The sequence below is a fragment of the Schistocerca gregaria genome, chromosome 7, assembly GCF_023897955.1.
Source record: "Schistocerca gregaria isolate iqSchGreg1 chromosome 7, iqSchGreg1.2, whole genome shotgun sequence".
Classification (NCBI taxonomy): Eukaryota; Metazoa; Arthropoda; class Insecta; order Orthoptera; family Acrididae; genus Schistocerca; species Schistocerca gregaria.
In genome coordinates this window covers 120,835,913-120,861,035 of record NC_064926.1, presented here as the reverse complement: position 1 = coordinate 120,861,035, position 25,123 = coordinate 120,835,913, and the positions used below count along the sequence as shown (strand labels likewise).

The 25,123-nt window shown below is 42.5% G+C and overlaps 1 protein-coding gene across 1 annotated transcript in view; it reads right to left on the bottom strand.

The window, feature by feature from the left end:
• LOC126282317 (zinc finger protein interacting with ribonucleoprotein K-like) overlaps nucleotides 1-25,123 on the bottom strand; it is a 147,448-nt gene that overhangs the window by 37,418 nt on the left and 84,907 nt on the right. Inside the window, exon 6 of the mRNA XM_049981974.1 lies at nucleotides 24,362-24,629. Coding sequence (XP_049837931.1) covers nucleotides 24,362-24,629 — 268 coding nt within the window. The remainder of the gene's footprint in view (nucleotides 1-24,361; nucleotides 24,630-25,123) is intronic.

Genomic DNA, 25,123 nt, shown 5'->3' with positions numbered 1-25,123 from the left:
CAAACCAACCAACCAACCAACCAACCAGAACGTCTGTCTTCCACTCTGGATTTGCTAACTGAATTGACAGTAAATGTGTGGTGTCTCTGTGCACAGAGCTGCCACTGGTGGATAGTGACATGTCTCCAGCGTGTGTAGGACTCGGTGCTCATGGCTTAATTGCCCGATGTGGCCCTGCATTTGTCAGTGCGAACATGGCCAGCTGTCACCGCTGTGACTGCCAGCTGATGGTGTAGCAGAATGTAATATGGTAATGCGAGACTGAGTGGAACGTAACCTAAGTCAGCAACAAACTTAATTGTTTAAACTATTACGTAAAAGGGTAACTGCTTAACTTGTGATAGGCAGGATGGAATTCCACACATATAAAAAGTGACCTGACTAGCCTTACATGTCTCTAGAGGACTGAGTGTGTTCTAGCACACAGGTTACTTCCCTTTGTTCTAGGATCTTGTACTCTTACGTCACACTAAGTGTCCTAGTATTACAGGTCTGCAGCCCTAGAATACACCTCTGAGTGAACAATAGCTTGGGTAACACATTAAGTAGGTCAAAAAGCTGGCATCAACCATCTGTCAGACAGTATGGGGAAAACACACATTTTGTCCCGTTCAGAGGCACATATATGCCTTGCTCATACTGTGGCATCAAGCAGTCAGGCCTGCAAGATGAGTGGTCTGCCAAGCGAGTGGATTCATTCTTATTTATCAAGTAACATGAGCTCTATTACTCATAATTAAGTTACAAATTATTCTCCTGTTTGAATATTACGCAACGGATGCGGAAACGCACGTCTGACTATTAGTAATTTACACAACTCTGACTGTTCACTACGCACTGGCAATACCACATATTCTTTCTTACTTAACGGCTTTGATCAACACGTGGCCATCGCACTGAATATGAATGGCGCACACATGATAAATTCTGGATATCATGACAACATACTATTCGAAGGAAAATGCCACCAATCTTTTTCTTTTCACTATCTTTTTTATTCCGATAAATTCTATAACCTAAACACACCAGTACATTTTCTACAACAATGAAACATGAGAAACTCCGCCCAATGGGCATGGCTTTACATTGGTGATTCTCTATCTTGTGGTCTCGTAATTATATAACAGTACAGTGCACCTTCTGGATAGGATAGTGGATCTTTTGCTATATCTCACACTTCGACTCTCACAACCATCATCACGAAACTTTACTCCAGACCGAGTGGTATAAAAAGGAACATGCATAACACACTGCCTCTGAACCTATCTTGCTACTCTCCCATGCAAGCCACACGTACTTAAATTACATGAAATGCATCATGCTGGCAACATGGAATACAACACAAGGAATAGTCACAACGTTATAATCACATCACTTTCAGCTTCCCTACTTCATTAGTATTCATCCCAGTTTCACACGACACTGCCACACTTCGTGACTTATTTTTCCTACTATGAACTCTGGAGGATATATGCACGTCTTCCTGTGCAATGCAAGCCGAGTGGCGTTGCTGGATAGACGGCTGATTTGACTCTCAGAGTATTATAGTTTGAATCAAGCGTCACAAGGAAACACAACACGCAAAGTAATATTAAGAACATATTCGTCACACACGTGAGTCCTCAACTGATACCATGGACGAGTACTTATCTTTATCCTTTGTCTCACACGCAGATTGAGACTCACACAGTACTCTCCACGTGGAAGTACTCGTCTCTAATTTCAAGTCCTGCACACGCCATTTCTTAAATATTTCCAACTTCTAGTACACACGCCAGTAATTCATCTTAACTTTAGCACTCGGAAGTATTTCAACTTATTGCTACACGTGGTTTCATTGTGACCGTTGGTCACTTCCGAAGATTACTACGATCCCCTTAATATTACCTGCCTGACATTTAATTCTCCCCACAAAAGTTCCTGAAATAGAGGAATTACTATTCCAAACTACCCTTAAGTATTCCACATGCATACCATTCTTTCCACTCTTTTGTATTTACGGAGCACACCTAAGACAGGTTTTACCAACACAAGATCCAGCGCCAGAATGCTGAAAACGTGACTGTTCTTAAGGTCATCTCGCACCTCTGCCAAAGTGGGGTAGCACCTTGCTACCATATTGGTCAGCCACATTTCAGGCGCTCAAAGCTTCGGTTAATTTCGTCTCTTTGGTTCCACCAAAGGTGACCAAAGGATCGTCTCAAAGATGATCATATATTCACATTCAGTATCTTCGGTTAGCAGACGACCACACATTCATTCATTTAACAGATCTCACCAAATTGGATGTAGGGATCTATTTTGTGGGAGTGTACATGTGATCAATTAAATAAATAAATTGTCATTCTTTCCTACACTGGTATCCGGCTTCGGTGTAGTAAGTGAAATTGAGTTATTATTACAAAAAATATGTTGTTCTGACAAGAATCACGAAGAATGTTGTACCTATTTCCAATGTCGGGCGGTACTGCACCCTTTCACTGTAACTGTTACAGAATGGAGAGGGGGATAATCTTGCACCTGTTCCAGAATAACAGGCTTGGACCTGACGGATAAACAAGCATCATTTGTCTTCGAGGGAAAACCCAGCAAATCTGCCATCATAAAGCCTGTGCCAGTATTTCAGATCAGCCATTTTGGATTCTGACATTATACTAAGCCTGTTCCAATACTCAGATCCATCGTCTCGCAATCTGACGTCCTAGAAATGATCCAGAATGCCCTTGTCCCAGGCTGGATCATCACCTTCTATTCTAACTTTCTAGAGCTGTCTCTTCTTGGATTTTTGAATTTCCCACAGATTTTTACTTGGGACAACAGCCATATTTCCACTATGATATCATAGGACTGGAGGGAAACCGACTAGCATTACTGCACTAATTTGTGAATTTCACGTAAACATTCAGTTTCTGGCAAAAATTTCCATTTCTCGCCAAAATTTCTATTTCCCACCATTTCTACCTAACAAATAAATCTGCCGACAGTACTTGACATCATCCGAAATCTGGTAACAATGCACACAGTTCTCGTTCACTCCCTGCCTCCCTGCCGGCCGCGGTGGCCGAGCGGTTCTAGGCGCGCAGTGGCAGGTGGAGCGAGCGGGCAGGTGGAGACGGTGGTGATGATGTCCTCTACCGGCCGGCCGCGGTGGTCGAGTGGTGCTTGGCGCTTCAGTCTGGAACCGCACGACTGCTACGGTCGCAGGTTCGAATCCTGCCTCGGGCATGGATGTGTGTGATGTCCTTAGGTTAGTTAGGTTTAAGTAGTTCAAAGTTCTAGGGGACTCATGACCACAGCAGTTGAGTCCCATAGTGCTCAGAGCCATTTGAACCATTTGAACCTGCCTCCCTGTTGATGAACAGTGCAAGTTCTCACAGGGGTACACTGATAATGAATATGGAGATCTTCGATACACCAGCTATGTTCATAGTTTTACAAATCAGATATCTAAACTGTTAACCATTGTATGTCTGAAGTAGTTTGGTTGAAGAAACCTAATACTTCTCGAGAATACATAAAAGAATTCTGTGCCAAATGTGTTCGCTCATAGAGACATTGTTCAACAACTCGAATGTGTCACAATAACGCTTAAAACACAACGTTTTCCATGCTGTTATATTAAGAAATAATACTTTTATAGAAGAATTTGTAACTTATCATACACAAATTTCATGGCTGGCTCTGAGCGCTATGGGACTTAACATCTGAGGTCATCAGTCCCCTAGAATGTAGAACTACTTAAACCTAACTAACCTAAGGACATCACACACATCCATGCCCGAGATAGGGTTCGAACCTACGACCGTTGCGGTCGCGTGGTTCCAGACATAAGCGCCTAGAACCGTTCGGCCACACCGGCCGGCCGAATTTCATGCGAAAGTTTTATTTTTGTAAGGGAAGTAAGATACCTTTTAAATTAAAGATGCCTTAAAAAGATATGGCTATTAATGAAATTGAAAACAATGTGACTGATTTTGCTTTCCCTACGCAGTAGAAATAAATTTAACGTGTTGGCACTTCCTATCCTCAATCACTTTGCAACGAACCAGTATTTTTTTGCCATCTTAGCTCTATAGTTTCTCTCTCTCCGTTCCCCCATCTTCCTCACCCTCTTCCTGTGACCCCTCTCTGTGTCACCCCTTCCCCTATCTCCCCCTCTCCCTCCCTCTCCCATACACCACCCCTTCCCCTATCTCCCCCTCTCCCTCCCTCACCCATACACCACTCTACTCCCTATTCTCCCCCTCTCCCTCCCCCTCTCCCCCTCTGTGTATGTACGTGTGTGTATGTGTCTGTGTGTGTGAGGGAGAGAGAGTGAGAGAAAGAGAAAGAGAGAGAGAGAGAGAGAGAGAGAGAGAGAATGTGACTGAAAAGCTCTGACTGATAAGATAACTGGAACTGAAACTGCTAATACGTAAATTCCTCTCTCTCCAAGTTTTAGCGAGCACTCTAAACTGTGAGCAATGGTTGTAACAGTATAGTCGCTATTGCTTAATATAGCATCACACTTAACTGACAAGCCATTAACAATGGTAAGTATCACTTGTGCATGATGTTTCACACCATAATGTGCCTCCTGGTCTGATCTATCAATTAGTACAATGCACAATGCGTTTATTAAAACCCCTCCTAATACTGTATGCACAAACGATAGATTACTGGCAGCAATATTACCTGGGTAGTTCTCTCTCATTGATCCCTTTTTACATGAGTGATTTACCTTCCAGTCTCTACCAGTATCCTGAACGCTAGTCTGTCACTAATATAAATGTCACTTATTTGTATTCTTGTAATACACATGAAATTCTTATTTCTAAATATTCTATGGTATTTGTTGTGTAGTTTGTCACATTTACACTTAAAAGCAGCTAAAACATAACGATAGCCGAGAACTTTAAAAATTGATATAAACGATTTCCCTAGGTAGTGTTGTTCCACAGGGTAGGGGGAGCGGGCAGGTGGAGACGGTGGTGATGATGTCCTCTACCGGCCGGCCGCGGTGGTCGAGTGGTGCTTGGCGCTTCAGTCTGGAACCGCACGACTGCTACGGTCGCAGGTTCGAATCCTGCCTGGGGCATGGATATGTGTGATGTCCTTAGGTTAGTTAGGTTTAAGTAGTTCTAAGTTCTATGGGGCTGATGACCTCAGATGTTGAGTCCCATAGTGCTCAGAGCCATTTGAACCATTTTGTCCTCTACCATCCTCGAACCCCTCTCAATCTCCTCTGATTTTCATCAGACTACTTGAAGCACCGTTGATCGACACCTGTTGCCGAAAGTACAGATACAATCAGTTTCTTATTTTGACAGTGATCGTCCTTTAGTCGGATTATTAGCCAAAAGCCTCCAGCGTGTTAGTAACTGTGGCCGAATGTGGGGCGGCCTGGGTCTTCCGGAGCTGCACATGCCGTGAATGGCGGGCTTCCTGCCGCCATGCATCATTTCTGGTAGCCGGCCGGTCTGTCTGGCACCATGCCACAAACGGTCGGCTATCAGGCAGCGGAGATCACCCGGCCTGGTCTCAGAATAGTTTTGACATACAGAATCACCTCCTCCATGTCACCGACCATGGATTCTGCAACCTTCAATCCTGTGAAACCCTACACGTACTTTTTTCCCATGACATCCTGAAAGTCATGAATCAAGGCGGTCAGATAGCTGTAGTATTTTCTGACTTCCCTGAAGCAGTTCAGTTGGTGCCTAAGCTACACTTATCGTAATCGTTGGTAGACCAGGCGACATTTGAGTGTGCATTTGTGATTTCTTGACAGGATGCGCCGCGGGAGGTAGTCGCGAGGTCTCAAGCGCTTTGTCACAGTCCTCATGGCTCCTCCCGTCCGAGGTTCGAGTCCTAGCGCGGGCATAGGTGTGTGTGTGTGTGTGTGTGTGTTGTCCTTAGTGTAAGTTAGTTCAAGTTAGATTAACTAGTGTGGAAGCTTAGGGACCGATGACCTCTGCAGTTTGGTCCCATGAAACCATACCAAAAAATTTCCAATTTTTTGACATGGCGCACACTACATGTTATCCTCGACAGAGAGTTATCGACAGATTTTTATTTACTTATTTACACGTCTAGTTCCGTAGGACCAAATTGAGCAGCCAATCTCCAAGGTCATGTAACTTGTCAGTATACGAAATTACAACGTAAAGTAATAACAGATAAAATAAAATGCTTATGAACTCAAAAAATTCAAGCCATAAGTTTAAATCAGTCAGCAATATAACATAGGAATGAGCTTAATTTTTCAAGAATCTCCTCGGCAGAATAGAAGGATTGACCCATGCGGAAATTCCTCAGTTTCGGTTTGATAGCGATTGGATTACTGTTAAGATTTTTGAATTCTTGTGGTAGATTATTTAAAATGTAATCAGTAGTATAATGCACACCTTTCTGGACAAGAGTTATGGAAATGTAAACCAAATGCAGATTGGATTTCTGCCATGTATCAACAGAGTGAAAGCTGCTAATTCTTGTAAATAAGGTGATATTGTTAACAAGAAAAGACAGTAAAGAATACAGAAAGTAGAAGACCAATGTCATAATAGCCACACTAGTGAACAGGGGTTGACAAGAGGTTCACCAGCTTACACCACGTATTGCCTGAACTCTTATTTTCAAAAATATCCTTTGAGAATGGGACGAGTTACCCCAAAATATAATACGGTATAACATAAGCGAATGAAAATAAGCAAAGTAGACCAATTTTCTTGTTGAACGATCACTTCCTTCAGATACTGTTTGAATAGTAAAAATGGCAGCATTAAGTCTTTGAAGAAGATCCTGAATGTGGGCTTTCCACAACAGTTTACTATCTATTTGAACAGGTAGAATTTTGAAATGTTCAGTTTCACTAATCATACACCCATTCTGTGAAATTATAACGTCGGGTCTTGTTGAATTTTGTGTTAGCAACTGTAGAAACTGAATCTTTGATATGGGGTTAATTTATTTCCTACAAGCCATTAACTTATATCATAAGCTGCACTATTTGAAACACACAACATCCTTTACGATCTAGATAGTGTCATCAGCAAACAGAAATGTTTTAGAATTACCTGTAATAGTAGAGGGCATATCATTTATATAAATAAGAAACAGGAGTGGCCCCAACACTGATCCCTGGGGCACACCCCATTTGACCATGTCCCACACAGACCCCACATCACAGCCATTCTCAACAGTCTTGTAGATGTAGAAGTTATTTCAACTGAACCCATGGAAGTGTTGGCACCTTTGTTGTTTATGTTGTGTATTAATGATCTTACAGGCGATATTGATAGTAGTAATAGACTTTTGGTAGATGATGCAGTTATCTGTAAGCAATACTAAATGAAAGAAGTTACACAAATGTTCAGTAATACCTTCATAATATTTAACAGCGTTATGAAGGTAGCCAGGCTTCTTTAAAGGATGTGAATTGTAAATATGTGCATTTTACGAAAGAAAGAAACGTAATATCATACAACCACAACATCAACGGATTACAACTGGATCAATTGCTGTTGGTAAACTCTTCTACTCCTAACGTTTCGTCCAGGACTGCGTTGGACATCGCCAGAGGCTTTGCTCCTCTGTTGAGTATTGCTGACTGAAGGGTCGGATGTCTGAAAGTGACAGGTATACTGTAGAAAAGGTGGCGTGGCCAGGAAAAAGCGCTATAAATGGAAATGATTCTTGTGAGAGACAAACCGTAACTATCGATTGTTATCTTGTCAAAGATAAAAAGCTATTTAGCGATTCTACATGGCTACTGACCATATGTCGCTAAGTTTCATAGTCTCTTCTTTCCTATTAATACCATCCCTCTCTTTTCATATTTAAGATTTTCCGCTTATTGCAAGTGGTGGTCTTACCATCATCGTCAACCACGCTTCTACAACTTGCACTCGTACATCCATTGCGTATATGTGCAGGGGCAAAGCCCATTATAAACCGGATAAAAAGAACTTGAGAGTATCCCCATCTTGATGTAAGAGTGGACAATTATCTTATTTTTCTTTTATTGGACGACGGCAGTTAACGTAAATAGGATTAGAGATGTCTAGGCTGCGACAAAACCCTCTTACTGGCAGAGATTATATTGAAGTAATACACTGACAGAAGAAAATTGCAATAGCAAGGAGGAGCTGTGGGATATAAATGGAAGTTGGCAGCGTGTTTCTACGACTGAAAGATAACGTCTATTGCAGCTTAGCGCCAATTGCGTAAAAGCAGCGCTAGTAGCGTCAACATGAGGATGCAAATCAGGCGTGCCTCAATTGCACGCTATAACGGCTATGAGCGTCAGTTAACTTTGAAATTGGACGGGGTGGGCTGATGTTAGTCAAGAATCCAATGGAGGCCATTTTCAACACCCAGTTGAGTCTGCACGAGGTTCTAAGAGAATCAGGATGATCCTTCTGCGATACTGCTGAGAAATATATGGCAGGAAAGTGGCCACTGTACATGATAACTATCAGTGGTGGTCACAAGAATGCATGGTTGCAAGGACACAGGACTCCAGGCGGCCATGTGGCATGACAGAGAGGGAAGACCACAACGTGCGGCTTAAGGCTCTGGTGCATTGTACTGCGTCTGTGGCAGCAATCAGAGCAACATTTGACTCCACTGTGAGACATCGAACTGTTACAAATCGATTAGTATAAGGGCGGTTCCTAGCCAGACGGCCCTTCGCATGAATCCCATTTACCACAAACCATCACCATTTTAGACTTCAGTAGTGTCATCCGAGAGCTGGAGGTCTGTTGTGTTTTCTGATGACAGCTGGTTGATTATCGGTGCCAGTGATGGCCATGTGTTGGTTGGAAGGAGGCCATCAGAAGACCTGCAACCAACCTGTCTGTGTACTAGACACACTGGACCTGTACCTCGAGTTATGGTCTGGGATGGAAATTCGTATGACAAGAGGAGCGCTGTACTGGATGTCCATAGCACCCTCAGGCTGTACCTGGAGTTGTGGTCTGGGATGGAATTTCGTATGATAAGAGGAGCGCTGTACTGCATGTCCTTGGCACCCTCAGGCTGTACCTGGAGTTATGGTCTGGGATGGAATTTCGTATGACAAGAGGAGCGCTGTACTGGTTGTCCATGGCACCCTCACTGCTAGTTTGCACGTCAGTCCCGTGATTCGATCAGTTGTGCTGTCATTCATGAACATCACTCGAGGGGGTGTTTTCCAACAGAATAACGCTCGTCCACATAGCGCTGTTGTAACCTAACATGCTTGCAAAGCTTCGACATGTTACCGTGGACTACTCGATCACCTGATGTTTCCCCATTCAAGCGTATATGGGACATTATGGGACGACAACTCCAGTATCATCCACAAACAACATTAACCGTCCCTGTGTTGAGTGACCAATTGCAGCAGGAACTGCATCCCACAGACTGATATCCAGTGCCTATACAACACAATGCATGCATGTTTGCGTGCTTGCATTCAACATTCCAACGGCTACAGTGGTTGTTAATACTCTAACATTTCACATTTACAATGGTTTACCTCATGCTTACATTAACGTGCGATCTTGCAGTGTTACGTACACAAACAGTATACATAGAAGTTGCAGTATTAGAAAACTGCAGCGAAATGTAGGAAGATCTGGAGGGAATAGGCACTTGGTGTAGGGAGTCACAACTGACCCTTAACATAGGCAAATGTAATGTATTCCGAATACATAGAAAGAAGGATCCTTTATTGTATGAATATATGATAGCGGAACAAACACTGGTAGCAGTTACTTCTGTAAAATATCTGGGAGTATGCGCACGGAACGATTTGAAGTGGAATTATCACATAAAATTAATTGTTGGTAAGGCGGGTGACAGGTTGACATTCATTGGGAGAGTCCTTAGACAATGTAGTCCATCAGCAAAGGAGGTGGCTTACAAAACACTCGTTCGACCTATACTTGAATATTGCTCATCAGTGTGGGATCCGTACCAGGTCGGGTTGACGGAGGAGATAGAGAAGATCCAAAGAAGAGCGGCGCGTTTCGTCACAGGGTTATTTGGTAAGCATGATAGCATTACGGAGATGTTGAGCAAACTCAAGTGGCAGAGTCTGCAAGAGAGGCGCTCTGCATCGCGGTGTAGCTTGCTGGCCAGGTTTCGAGAGGGTGCGTTTGTGGATGAGGCTTCGAATATATTGATTCCACCTACTTACACCTTCCGAGGAGATCACGAATGTAAAATTAGAGAGATTCCAGCGATCACGGAGGCTCTCCGGCAGTCGTTCTTCCCGCGAACCATACGCGACTGGAACAGGAAAGGGACGTAATGACAAAAAATGGTTCAAGTGGCTCTAAGCACTATGGAACTTAACATTTGAGGTCATCAGTCCCCTAGAGCTTAGAACTACCTAAACATAACTAACCTAAGAACATCACACATATCCATGCCCCAGGCAGGATTCGAACCTGCGACCGTAGTGGTCACGCGGTTCCAGACTGAAGCGCCTAGAACCGCTTGGCGGACGTAATGACAGTGGCATGTAAAGTGCCCTCCGCCACACACCATTGGGTGGCTTGCGGAGAATAAATGTAGATGTAGATGTAGATGCAGTCCAGGAATTTCATTACTCTACATGGATTTCTTTTTGTCAGTGTGTTAATGACATAGAACCAATTTTGAACCCTTTATATAGTGGATTAAGAAACTTCAGTATACAATGTATTCTTGTAAGTATAGTTAACTTTTGCCTAGAAGTCCGTGCATGGCACAGAGTTAAATAAAATGCCCCATGGTTCATCAGGACACAATATAAACAACATAAAGAGATTTTTCGCATTGCAAACTGAGTAGCGTCTACCTTGCAAATTTCGTGGACACTGTGGTCAAGATTCTTGGGAGGGGGGCGGTGGGATAGGAACCTTGAGCCATGGTATTCATAGTGAATGGGAACACATACTGGTGTCTTACACATACGCAAGCACCACTAAAGGAAACCTGGAGGGTAATACAAGGGTTCTTCGTAAGGTCAGGCCAGAACCTTGTACCGGCAGTTTCGAAACTGCTATTACCTGTGGCTCAAAAGCCAATGATCATTGGATATCAGATAAAGCACTCTGTTTCCGCATTAGGGCCATGACTGCACTGTTATCCCGCCCCACCTCCACCCTATCCTCCGCCGTCATCTTCTGTATACTCTCTACTGCTAAGGGTGCCACCTTCCACCTGTGAGTGGTTATTGCGAGTTGACGTCGAAATTACGCGATGCTCACATTAACGTGGCTGGACCGTGGAACTTAGAGTCGAGAGATTCCATTCTTCTTCTCATAAATTGTTAATTAGCAAGAATCAGTGAAGGACGTTTCCTACTCACCATTCCGGTGATTCGTTTTTCTGTGTGCGAAACTATTACAACGAGAGTAATAGGTGCTTACCTGACTCATTAATATTTGTAAAAAGCTCGTGTGAAAAGCTTTCTGATATTAAACTGACAAATATTAACTCTATAATTTTATCTCAGCGATGTTTTATACCAACACTCTCTTCACTATTAATTTTTGATCCCAAAGCAGGAATTATTAATTTTTAATCATGTCTAATTGCCGTTATATTCTTTCGTCAGACAAGTCCTATATCCCATGTTTGCGGATGCCTAGTGTCTGGATAACATAACGTAAACAGAAATAAATGAAAATAGAAAAAAAATATTTTTGACAACTTCTCTATTGGATAAATTGATACGATTTACACAAAAGAAAGTGAAATATTATATTTAATAGAAATCAACAATAAATCTAAGTGGGACTTGAAGAATGCGGTCATCAAAACGGAGTAGCAAGGTATGAATATGGTATGTTTTTATACCAATATCCTCACTTATTTGTCTCACAGTTTATCTGACACAGTGAGATCAGCGAAAATCGAGAAACGAAATGTGCTTTCAGATTTCATAACAAATTGTTTCTTATATTGAAATGGAGTTCAAGTATTTATGGAATGTCAGTAGTAAAGGAGGGTATAAAATGAACATCAACGAAAGCAAAACGGGGATAACGGAATGTAGTCGAATTACGTCAGGTGTTGCTGGGGAATTAGATTAGGAAATGAGACACTTAAACTAGTAAAGGAGATTTGATACTTGGGGAGCAAAATAACTAATGATGGTCGAAGCAGAGAGGATATAAAATCTATACTGGCTATGACAAGGTAAGCGTTTCTGAAGAAGAGAAATTTGTTAACATAGAGTATAGATTTAAATGTCAGGAAGTCGTTTGTGAAAGTATTTGTATGGTGTATAGCCATGTATGGAAGTGAAACATGGACGATAAATAGTTTGAACAAGAAGAGAATAGAAGCTTTCGAAATGTGGTGCTACAGAAGAATGCTGAAGATTAGATTGGTAGATCACATAAGTAATGAAGAAGTATTGAATGCAATTGGGGAGAAGAGAAATCTGTGGCACAACTTGACTAGAATCAGGGATCGGTTAGTAGGACGTGTTCTGTGGCATCAAGCGATCATCAATTTAGCGTTGAAGCGGAGCGTCGAGGGTAAAAATCGTAAGGGAGACCAAGAGATGAATACACTAAGCAGATTCAGAAGGATGTAGGCTGCAGTAGGTACTGGGAGATGAAGAAGCTTGCACAGGATAGAGTAGCATGGAGAGCTGCATCTAACCAGTCTCAGGACTGAAGACCATAACAACAAATTATCTCCATACATAAGTAATGCCTATAGAGATAAAGAAACCACGAGTTTTCCGTTTATCGGTCATGGAAAAACTGCAAAAGAATTTATACTTTACTTTTTGATCTTTTCATTACGTTTGACGTTGGTGTGTCGTAAAGCAAGCGAGAAAAGTTATCTGGAACATTTCTGTGATTGTTTTAATCATTTAAAGAGATCAGGTCTGGTGAGGAAGAGATTAAAAGCAAACAACATAAAACTAGACTTATGTGTATCTGAAGAAAAGTAGATTGCCTTAATATACTTGCCTGTACACCGTAACTACATCATATAATAAAACATCAGGTATATGTGCTTTCAATCAGGTATACGTCGGACCTGTTGGAACAGATGCCTTTTACCATCTTGAGAAACTTAAGGTAGCTATTATATGTCGATAGCTATAATCAAACCAAACAGAAACTTCAGCAAACCATTTGGAAAAGGACCTCGTTTATCACCCAGACGTACACTTCCCTGCCACACGTACTGATACGAGAACTGTTGCGACAGGATTATGGAAATGGTTCTCTTTATTTGAAGTTCTGTATCTATGACGGAATGCTCTTACTTCTGCTCCACAACGCAGTTCGAACAACAAGAAGTGTGGTTTCCATACATGATACTACAACTATACAAACAGATATACGAAAAAAGCTCTCGGTTTTGGCCAGAGCCTTGTACAATTCAAGCTTCACATATTTAGCGGTGGATGGCACTTCACATTTATATACGAAAGTAAGAGTTTAGAAGCTACTCTGTTGTTTATTTATTTCTCACAGTTTCAATACAACATCCTCTATGCACACAGTTCACTTCTTTGTTAAAAGTTACTGAGATTAACCAAAGAAAAAAAATACGTTTTGAGCTCCTTTATGGCTCCCTCTGTTCAGTGATGTAAACAAATCACACGTTATAATTATTATTGGCAAGCCATATGTGGCATTAAGCTAGAATTCTGTGTACCCTAGGTGGATTGATACAATAGAAATCAAGTTAAAAAACCACTGTTTCAAAACAAAAATGTCCATTTGCAGGGACATTAATTTTCTGACTGCGATCTCATAACGGGAAGCTAAGTACTTGAAACGTGGTGCTCCATGAAAACGTAAAATTAAGTAAACTGTGCATGCACCAAAGTGAAGAAGAAAGAAGCACAATTCAAGATAAACTTCTATGGAGTACTGCTGCTGTCAGATAGGTCAATCTTCCACGGACTACTATAAAAAATTTGTAAATAGTCAGACAATGGCCCATTCAGGCAAGTAAAACAGAGATTACAGATGAAATTCTCTGAATCAGATATGCACGGAAGCAGAAAGACTGATTACTCAGAGAAGGCAACCACATGTCTAAAAACCAAGTTAAGTTCACATAAATCAAGTTTCTTTCCGGTATAGATTCGAGACAATTTGCGAAAATTAATAGAACGAAATCTCGCAAACTTAAACTCATTATCCGCACTTCCTTCCTGTGGTTATCACTTTATAAGAAAAGTAAAGCATCTCAGTCCCCCAAAGTACCCATTTTCCGTAATTGGTAAATTCCATCATGTTGTACATACATCAGACGCTGTTTGCAAGAAAGGAGGGGAAAGGAAAACTGTCCATCACTTACATCAATCTTTAAGTCACCATCTATGCAGTACTCTGAACACTCGACCAAAGTGCAGTGCAATTCTACAAGTGCAGTCAGCAGATACGGAGAATCTATTCCTTAAAATGAAACAGAGAAAACCATTCACAGAAATGCATCTCGCAAAAAAGTATAGCAGTTGCTTGTCCGTTAGCGGTATTTAAATACACTCTGAGGTTACTGTTCCTCAAGCAGTAGAGTCCAGCTCATGACGAGGAGAAGACGACTGAAAGACGGAGACAAACGTATGCTTGGTGCTACACGCCCCAAGCACACGAAGAAAGGGGGTGACTACATTTACCATGGCCAATACCGCTGGGATAAATACTCGGAAAAATATTTAAGGTAGTAAAGTGTAATTAGCAATTAAAAAGTGAATGAGTAAGGGAAGCAGATCAGATCCCTGACACCATCTTATCCATATTACTATGTACTGCACGTGCATGTCAACAAGTTCTGCGCAATGTTCCGACGGCAGTCGGTACCGACATCTGTCAGACGCAGCTGGCTTCGTAATTCGTCCCGCGTGTTACCTTTCAGACAAGCAGGTCGAGTCATACCATCAGATGACTGATCATTGTCAGGACATGATCGCGTAATTGAAGAATCGCATTTCACGTTGCATAAACAGTAATTTTTTTTTACTCTGTCTGGAATAACTCCCTGATGTTCTGCGACTGTATTATTATGCTAGGGTTTCTGTTATTGTTATTCGTTAAAGTTAAGCAAGCACAGCCTCTCATCATATCTAATGCACAAGGTACTGCCTGCACTGTTGTTTACTGTGATGCTCTGTTTATAGTTATGCAGGCTCCTCAACTCGGGGACTATTCACAACACTTCACAAAACCAGATAAACAGTTATCATACATCCATCATTTACAGTGACTAGTCACGTTTCTGGGGCAGGCTCATAAACAATCATCTATACGGTTTCTAAACTATCCTTCCACGAACGAGCGCAACACACAGCATTAAATCAATCTTTTCACGCTACAATACAGGTCATGATATTTACGAGAGGAGGTACTACATTATAATTCAGTAACATTACGCAAGTAATCTTTCGCACTAAAACAATCGTTTTATGAAGACGGAATGGAGTGGTCTGCATGCACATATCGAACTATCATTGAACTACTGAAATAACAGCGAATCTGATTGTCACTATAGAACTGACAGACGACTATGAGCTTTCTTGGGCCACCATAGGTGCAAGTGGTTTCTCAATACAAGACCTACCACAAGCAACATTCGCTTTCAGAGAAAACAGAGAAAGATGGTACAAAAATTATGGCAAACAAAAATATACTAGGTCACTACAGACTATAGATGCTACTGCAGAAAACCATGTCATCATAGTCAGTTTCATTACATACAATGCTTGCATTTATAATTACTAGTCGATATTTCTGCATGTGTATAACACTGCTCTATGTGCGTTATACGCGATGTGAAGTAATGGTGGAAACAGACGAAATTAAATTTCTGAAAGCAAAGTTTTCATCCTTTGCACAAATTAATTTTCGAATAAAATTTTGGTGTTTTGTTTTATGACCCTTGAATGAAACGAAAAGGTGTGGGCTATTTCCTCTTAAGTATGACGAAAGGCATACAGACAGGTACAAACATACTCAGTAGTAGTGACAACAACAAAATCTATAGACTTAATTACGTATCTTACATTCTATTGATTTTGTTGAATTTTCAGGGATAGTTGATAACGGGACAGAATGTACGGAATTAGATAATGTCGAACAAAATATGAAATAGAACCCAGTACGTTGTCCTCCGCAGCCCCCCCCTCCCCGCCCCCCCCACCCCCCCCCCCCCCCCCCCCCCCCCCACCCAATGAACCATGGACCTTGCCGTTGGTGGGGAGGCTTGCGTGCCTCAACGATACAGTTAGCCGTACCGTAGGTGCAACCACAACGGAGGGGTGTCTGTTGAGAGGCCAGACAAACGTGTTGTTCCTGAAGACGGGGCAGCAGCCTATTCAGTAGTTGCAGGGGCAACAGTCTGGATGATTGACTGATCTGGCCTTGTAACACTAACGAAAATGGCCTTGCTGTTCTGGTACTGCGAACGGCTGAAAGCAAGGGGAAACTACAGCCGTAATTTATCCCGAGGGCATGCAGCTCTACTGTATGATTAAATGATGATGGCGTCCTCTTGGATAAAATATTCCGGAGGTAAAATAGTCCTCCATTCGGATCTCCGGGCGGGGACTGCTCAAGAGGACGTTATTATCAGGAGAAAGAAAACTGGCGTTCTACGGATCGGAGCGTGGAATGTCAGATCCCTTAATTGGGCAGGTAGGTTAGAAAATTTAAAAAGGGAAATGGATAGGTTAAAGTTAGATATGATGGGATTTAGTGAAGTTCGGTGGAAGGAGGAACAAGACTTTTGGTCAGGTGAATACAGGGTTATAAATACAAAATCAAATAAGAGTAATGCAGGTGTAGGTTTAATAATGAATAAAAAAATAGGAGTACGGGTAAGCTACTACAAACAGCATAGCGAACGCATTATTGTGGCCAAGATAGTTACGAAGCCCACGCCTACAACAGTAGTACAAGTTTATATACCAACTAGCTCCGCAGATGACGAAGAAATTGATGAAATGTATGATGAGATAAAAGAAATTATTCTGTTAGTGAAGGGAGACGAAAATTTAATAGTCATGGGTGACTGGAATTCGTCAGTAGGAAAAGGGAGAGAAGGAAACATAGTAGGTGAATATGGATTGGGGCTACGAAATGAAAGGGGGAGCCGCCTGGTAGAATTTTGCGCAGAACATAACTTCATCATAGGTAACACTTGGTTCAAGCATAATGAAAGAAGGTTGTATACATGGAAGACCCCTAGAGATACTAAAAGGTATCATATAGACTATATAATGGTAAGACAGAGATTTAGGAACCGGGCTTTAAATTGTAAGACATTTCCAGGGGCAGATGTGGAATCTCACCACAATCTGTTGGTTATGACCTGTAGATTAAAAATTAAAACTGAAGAAACTGCAAAATGGTGGGAATTTAAGGAGCTGGGACTTGGGTAATCTGAAAGAACCAGAGGTTGTACAGAGTTTCACGGAGAGCATAAGGGAACAATTGACAGTAATGGGGGAAAGAAATACAGTAGAAGAAGAATGGGTAATTTTGAGGGATGAAATAGTGAAAGCAGCAGAGTATCAAATAGATAAAAAGATGAGGGCTAGGAGAAACCTTTGGATAACAGAAGAAATATTGAATTTAATTGATGAAAGGAGAAAATATAAAAATGCAGTAAATGAAGCAGGCAAAAAGGAATACAAACGTCTCAAAAATGAGATCGACAGGAAGTGCAAAATGGCTAAGCAGGGATGGCTAGAGGACAAGTGTAAGGATGCAGAGGCTTATCTCACTAGGGGTAAGATAGATACTGCTTACAGGAAAATTAAAGAGACCTTTGGAGATAGGAGAACCACTTGCATGAATATCAAGAGCTTTGATGGAAACTCAGTTCTAAGCAAAGAAGGGAAAGCAGAAAGATGAAAGGAGTATATAGATGGTCTATACAAAGGCGATGTACTTGAGGACAATATTATGGAAATGGAAGAGGATGTAGATAAGATGAAATTGGAGATGTGATACTGCGTAAAGAGTTTGACATAGCACTGAAAGACCTGAATCCAAACAAGGCCCCTGGAGTAGACAACATTCCATTACAACTACTGGTGAGCAAGATGTATGAGACAGGCGAAGTACCCTCAGACTTCAAGAAGAACATAATTACTCCAATCCCAAAGAAAGCAGGTGTTGACAGATATGAAAGTTACCGAACTATCAATTTAATAAGTCACGGCTGCAAAATATTAACGCGAATTCTTTACAGACGAAAGGAAAAACTGATAGAAGCTGACGTCGGGGAAGATCAGTTTGGATTCCGTAGAAATATTGGAACACGTGAGGCAATACAGACCCTACGACTTACATTAGAAGAAAGATTAAGGAAAGGCAAACCTACGTTTCTAGGATTTGTAGACTTAGAGAAAGATTTTGACAATGTTGACTGGAATACTCTCTTTCAAATTCTGAATGTGGCAGAGGTAAAATACAGGGAGCGAAAGGCTATTTACAGTTTTGTACAGAAACCAGATGGCAGTTATAAGAGTCGAGGGGTATGAAAGGGAATCAGTGGTTGGAAATGGAGTGAGACAGGGTTGTAGCCTCTCCCCGATGTTATTCACTCATATATTGAGAAAGCAATAAAGGAAACAAAAGAAAAGTTCGGAGTAGGTATTAAAATCCATGGAGAAGAAATAAAAACTTTGAGGTTCGCCGATGACATTGTAATTCTGTCAGAGACAGCAAAGGACTTGGAAGAGCAGTAGAACGGAATGGACAGTGTCCTGAAAGGAGCATATAAGATGAACATCAACAAAAGCAAAACGAGGGTAATGGAATGTAGTCGAATTAAGTCGAGTGATGCTGAGGGAATTAGATTAGGAAATGAGACACTTAAAGTAGTAAAGGAGTTTTGATACTTGGGGAGCAAAATAACTAATGATGGTCGAAGCAGAGAGGATATAAAATCTGTACTGGCAATGACAAGGTAAGCGTTTATGAAGAAGAGAAATTTGTTAACATCGAGTATAGATTTAAATGTCAGGAAGTCGTTTGTGAAAGTATTTGTATGGTGTATAGCCATGTATGGAAGTGAAACATGGACGATAAATAGTTTGGACAAGAAGAGAATAGAAGCTTTCGAAATGTGGTGCTACAGAAGAATGCTGAAGATTAGATGGGTAGATCACATAAGTAATGAAGAAGGCAGCAGAGGATGAAGTAGGTAAAAAGACGAGGGCTAGTAGAAATCCATGGGTAACAGAAGAAATATTGAATTTAATTGATAAAAGGAGAATATATAAAAATGCAGTAAATGAAACAAGCAAAAAGGAATACAAACGTCTCAAAAATGAGATCGACAGGAAGGGTAAAATGGCTAGGCAGGGATGGGTAGAGTACAAATGTAAGGATGTAGAGGCTTATCTCACTAGGGGCAAGATAGATACTGCCTACAGGAAAATTAAAGAGACCTTTGGAGAAATGAGAGCCACTTGTATGAATATCAAGAGCTCAGATGGAAGTTCTAAGTAAAGAAGGGAAAGCAGAAAGGTGGAAGGAGTATATAGATGGTCTATACAAGGGCGATGAACTTGAGGACAATATAATAGAAATGGAAGAGGATGTAGATGAAAATGAAATGGGAGATACAATACTGCGTGAAGAGTTTGACAGAGCACTGAAAGACCTGAGTCAAAACAAGGCCCCAGGAATATACAACATTCCATTAGAACTACTGAGAGTCCTGGGGAGAGCTAGTCCTGACAAAACTCTACCGTCTGGTGAGGCAATACTGACCTTACGACTTATCTTAGAAGAAGGATTAAGGAAAGACAAACCTACGTTTCTAGCATTTGTAGACTTAGATAAAGCTTTTGATAATGTTGTCTGGAATACTCTCTTTCAAATTCTAAAGGTGGCAGGGGTAAAATACAGGGAGCGAAAGGCTATGTACTATTTGTACAGAAACCAGATGGCACTTATAAGATCGAGGGGCATGAAAGGGAAGCAGTGGTTGGAAAGGGAGTGGGACAGAGTTGTAGCCTATCCCCGATGTTATTCAATCTGTATGTTGAGCAAGCAGTAAAGGAAACAAAGAAAAATTCGGAGTAGGCATTAAAATCCATGGAGAAAAAATAAAAACTTTGAGGTTCGCCGATGACACTGCAATTCTGTCAGAGACAGCAAAGGACTTGGAAGAGCAGTAGAACGGAATGGACAGTGTCTTGAAAGGAGCATATAAGATGAACATCAACAAAAGCAAAACGAGGGTAATGGAATGTAGTCGAATTAAGTCGAGTGATGCTGAGGGAATTAGATTAGGAAATGAGATACTTAAAGTAGTAAAGGAGTATTGCTATTTGGGGAGCAAAATAACTGGTGATGGGCAAAGTAGAGAGGATATAAAATGTAGACTGGCAATGGCAAGGAAAGCGTTTCTGAATAAGAAAAATTTGTTAACGTCGAGTACAGATTTAAATGTCAGGAAGTCATTTCTGAAAGTAAATGTATGGAGTGTAGCCATGTATGGAAGTGGAAAGTGGACGATAAATAGTTTAGACAAGAAGAGAATAGAAGCTTTCGAAATGTGGTGCTACAGAAGAATGTTGAAGATTAGATGGGTAGATCACATAACTAATGGGGAGGTGCTGAATAGAATTGGGGAGAAGAGAAATTTGTGGCACAACTTGACTAGAAGAAGGGATCGTTTGGTAGAGCATATTCTGAGGCATAACGGGATCACCAATTTAGTATTGGAAGGCAGTGTGGAGGGTAAAAATCGTAGAGGGAGACCAGGAGATGAATACACTAACAGATTCAGAAAGATGTAGGCTGCAGTAGGTACTGGGAAATGAAGAAGCTTGTACAGAATAGAGTAGCATGGAGAGCAGCATCAAACCAGTCTCAGGACTGAAGACCACAACAACAACACGTTGTCCTCGATCGTGAGTGTTCATCGGAGGTGAAGCTATCATCTGGAGTGCCCCGGGGAAGTGTGGTAGGTCCGCTGTTTTTTCTATCTACATAAATGAACTTTTGGATAGGGTGGATAGCAATGTGCGGCTGTTTGCTGATGATGCTGTGGTGTACGGGAAGGTATCGTCGTTGAGTGACTGTAGTAGGATACAAGATGACTTCGACAGGATTTGTGATTGGTGTAAAGAATGGCAGCTAACTCAAAATATAGATAAGTGTAAATCAATGCAAATGAATGGGAAAAAGAATCCCGTAATGTTTGAATACTCCATTAGTAGTGTAGCGTTTGACACAGTCACGTCCATTAAATATTTGGTAGTAACATTCCCGAGCGATATGAAGTGGGACAAGCATGTCATGGCAGTTGGGGGGAAGGCGGATAGTCGTCTTCGTTTCATTGGTAGAATTATGGGAAGATGTTGTTAATCTACGACCTGTTCTTGAGTACTGTTCGAGCGTTTGGGATCGCTGTCAGGTCGGATTAAGGGAGGACATAGAAGTAATTCAGAGGCGGGCTGCTAGATTTGTTACTGCTAGGTCTGATCACCATGCGAGTGTTACAGAAATGTTTCAGGAACTCGGGTGGGAGTCTCTGGAGGAAAGAAGGTGTTCTTTTCGTGAATCGCTACTGAGGAAATTTAGAGAACTAACATCTGAGGCTGACTGCAGTACACTTTTACTGCCGCCAACTTGTATTTCGCGGATAGACGACAGAGATAAGATTAGAGAGATTAGGGCTCGTACAGAGGCCTATAGGCAATGATTTTTCCCTCGTTCTCTTTGGGAGTGGAACAGGGAGAGAAGATGAGACTTGTGGTACGAGGTACCGTCCGCCACGCACCGTATGGTGGGTTGTGTAGTATGTATGTAGATGTAGATATCGGAACAGTGGAATCTCAGCCGTCAGTGAAGTGTAAAACCATAAAATTACCACAATGTGGGCCTCACAACTATCGGAAACAATGTAAAGACTTATTTAGAGAGCAGTCTTTTATATACAGGGTGAGTTATCTAACGTTACCGCTGGATATATTTCGTAAACCACATCAAATACTGACGAACCGATTCCACAGACCGAACGTGAGGAGAGGGGCTAGTGTAATTGTTTAATAAAAACCATACAAAAATTCACGGAAGTATGTTTTTTAACACAAACCTACGTTTTTTAAATGGAACCACGTTAGTTTTGTTAGCACATCTGAACATTTAACAAATACGTAATCAGTGCCGTTTGTTGCATTGTAAAATGTTAATTACATCCGGAGATGTTGTAACCTAAAGTTGACGCTTGCGTGTTGTAACAAACACGGGCCACGGTCGGCGAGCAGCATCTGCAGGGACATGTTTACGATGACGACCGTGTTTACGAATGTGGCTGTAGTGCACTGTTGTGGTTTGGTCTAGCTGTCGCAGTGTCCGCATGTAGCGCTTGCTGCTATTGTTATTCTGCATTCGTCTCCGCACGCCGACCAACTGTAGTACACCGTGTTACCAGACGTCTGTGATAGTGTCGTGTTGTAGGAACTGTGACCATGGTGTATTCGAACGCTGAAAAGGCGGATATGATATTCATCTATGGCGAGTGCCGACGAAATGCGGCTGAAGGCTGCAGGGTGTATGCTGAACGGCACCCGGACAGAGAGCATCCAACGTGCCGCACATTGCAAAACATCTACCGCCAACTGTATGCAACAGGTTATGGTCGTAGCACGCAAACGGCTCCGTAACAGGCCCGTCAGAGGAGAAGCGGGTGCAGTTGGTGTGTTAGCTGCTGTTGCCATGAACCCACACATGAGTACACGCGACATTGCGAGAGCCGGTGGACTGAGTCAAAGTAGTGTCATGTGCATACTGCATAGTCACCGCTTTCACCCGTTTCATGTGTCGTTACATCAGCAATTACATGGTGACGACTTTAATCATCGAGTGAAATTCTGTCAATGGGCATTAACAGAGACTGTGTTGCAGTTCTACCTGTTTACCGATGAAGCGGGTTTCACAAACCACGCGGCAGTGAATCTACGGAACATGCATTACTGGTCCGTGGACAATCCTCGCTGGCTCATACAGGTAGAGCGACAGCGACCGTGGACTGTAAATGTATGGTGCGGAATCATTGGTGACCACCTCATTGGTCCTCACTTCATTGCAGGGGCCCAAACAGCTGCAACATACATCGCGTTTCTACAGAATGATTTGCCAACGTTTCTCGAAAATGTCCCACTGGAAACGCGTCAACGTACGTGGTATCAGCATGGTGGTGCACCTGCACATTCCGTAATTAACACTAGGCTGACCCTTGCCAGGATGTTCGACGGGCGTTTCATAGGACGTGGAGGACGCATAAATTGGCCAGCCCGTTCTCCTGATCTTACACCTCTGGACTTCTCTCTGTGGGGTACGTTAAAGGAGAATGTGTACCGTGATGTGCCTACAATCCCAGAAGATATGAAACAAGGTATTGTGGCAGCCTGCTGCAACATTACACCAGATGTACAACGGCGTGTATGACATTCATTACGCCAGAGAGTGCAATAGTATGCAGCAAATGATGGCCACCACATTGAACATCTATTGGCCTGGCGTGTCGGGACACAGTCTGTTCCACTCCGTAACTGAAAACGGAAACCACGTGTGTACGTGTACCTCATCCCTCATGGTAATGTACGTGTGCGTCAGTGAAAAAGACCAATACAAAGGTGTTAGCAAATGGACGTAATGTGCTGTTCCAGTCTCTTCTGTACCTAAGGTCCATCACCGTTCCCTTTGGGTCCCTACGTAATTCAGTGCTCTCCGATACACACGATCGAACAGCGGAGGAGTGGTACTCAAGCGTCAACTTTAGGTTACAATATCTCCGGATGTAATTAACATTGTACAATGCAACAAACGGCACTGATTACGTATTTGTTAAATGTTCAGATGTGCTAACAAAACTAACGGCGTTCCACTTAAAAAAACGTAGGTTAATGTTAAAAAAACGTAGTTCCGTGCATTTTTTTATGGTTTGTACTAACCAATTACACTAGCCCCTCTCCTCACGTTCGGTCTGTGGAATCGATTCGTCAGTATTTGATGTGGTTTACGAAATACATCCAGCGGTCATGTTAGGTGACTCACCCTGTATAAGTCATCTGGTGAATAAAAAAAATGATAACCGTCCTTAATGTGGATTCTGCAACATAATCGTCTCTTACTTTTGGACATTATATCGGTATAGTGCCTTGCGGCAAGTCATGTGGATAGGGAAAGGTTGTAACAAACTGGTGGAGCATTCTCATGGTAAGTTATGTAGGTTGGTCATGGAGCTGTTGGACATATGGCGGTCGTGACGTTTCAGTCGCTGGCGGCAGCAGCATCGTCGGGGCGTTGCAACCCGCGCTGCACCAGCTCTCCGGACACGCGCATGATGACGCCGGCGGCCGCCGCTCTCGCCGTGGGCCCGCCGCTTCCTCCGCCGGCGTCGCCCTCGACGCCGCCCCCGCCCCCGCGGGGCGGACCCGGCGCGGTGCACTTCTTGCGGTGCGTGCGCATGTTGCCGGGCTGGCTGAAGCGCGCGCCGCAGCGGTCGCAGGCGTGCGGCCGCAGCCCCGTGTGGCAGGACATGTGCGCCTCCAGGTGGTGCTTCTTGGTGAACGCCTTGCCGCACTGGCAGCAGCTGTACGGCCTGATGCCCGAGTGCAGGCGTAGGTGGAGCATCATATTGCTGCGGTCCGCGAACCGCTTCCCGCACACCTGCGCCGACAATAACAAACAGCTCTCAGCTCGTGCACCAAACTCCATCACACTGGAGTCCTACACTTAACAGGTTACCGACTTGGGTCGCCTTCCACACGACTGCTTAGATCTAACAAATGTTGCTGTAGTATGATGACCTTCTCAAAGGTATAAGTCCCAAGTATGACGATACTGCTAAATATGAGAAGAGGGTGCAAGCCGCCTAGCCGAGAGGCTAGTACGACAGGCTGAAGTGGCACACTGCAGGTTTTCCTGTACTTCATTTCAGACACGTGGTTTTGGTTTCTTATCTTCTGTATTTTCACCAACACTTGTATCAATATAAGGAACCAGGTTTCTCCAGTAAGAAACAGTGGTAATAGTGGTAACCAATGTGGTGCAAATGTCGTACTATACAGGGTGGTCCATTGATCGTGACGCGGGCCAAATCTCCCACGAAATAAGCATCAAACGAAAAAACTACAAAGAACGAAACTTGTCTAGCTTGAAGG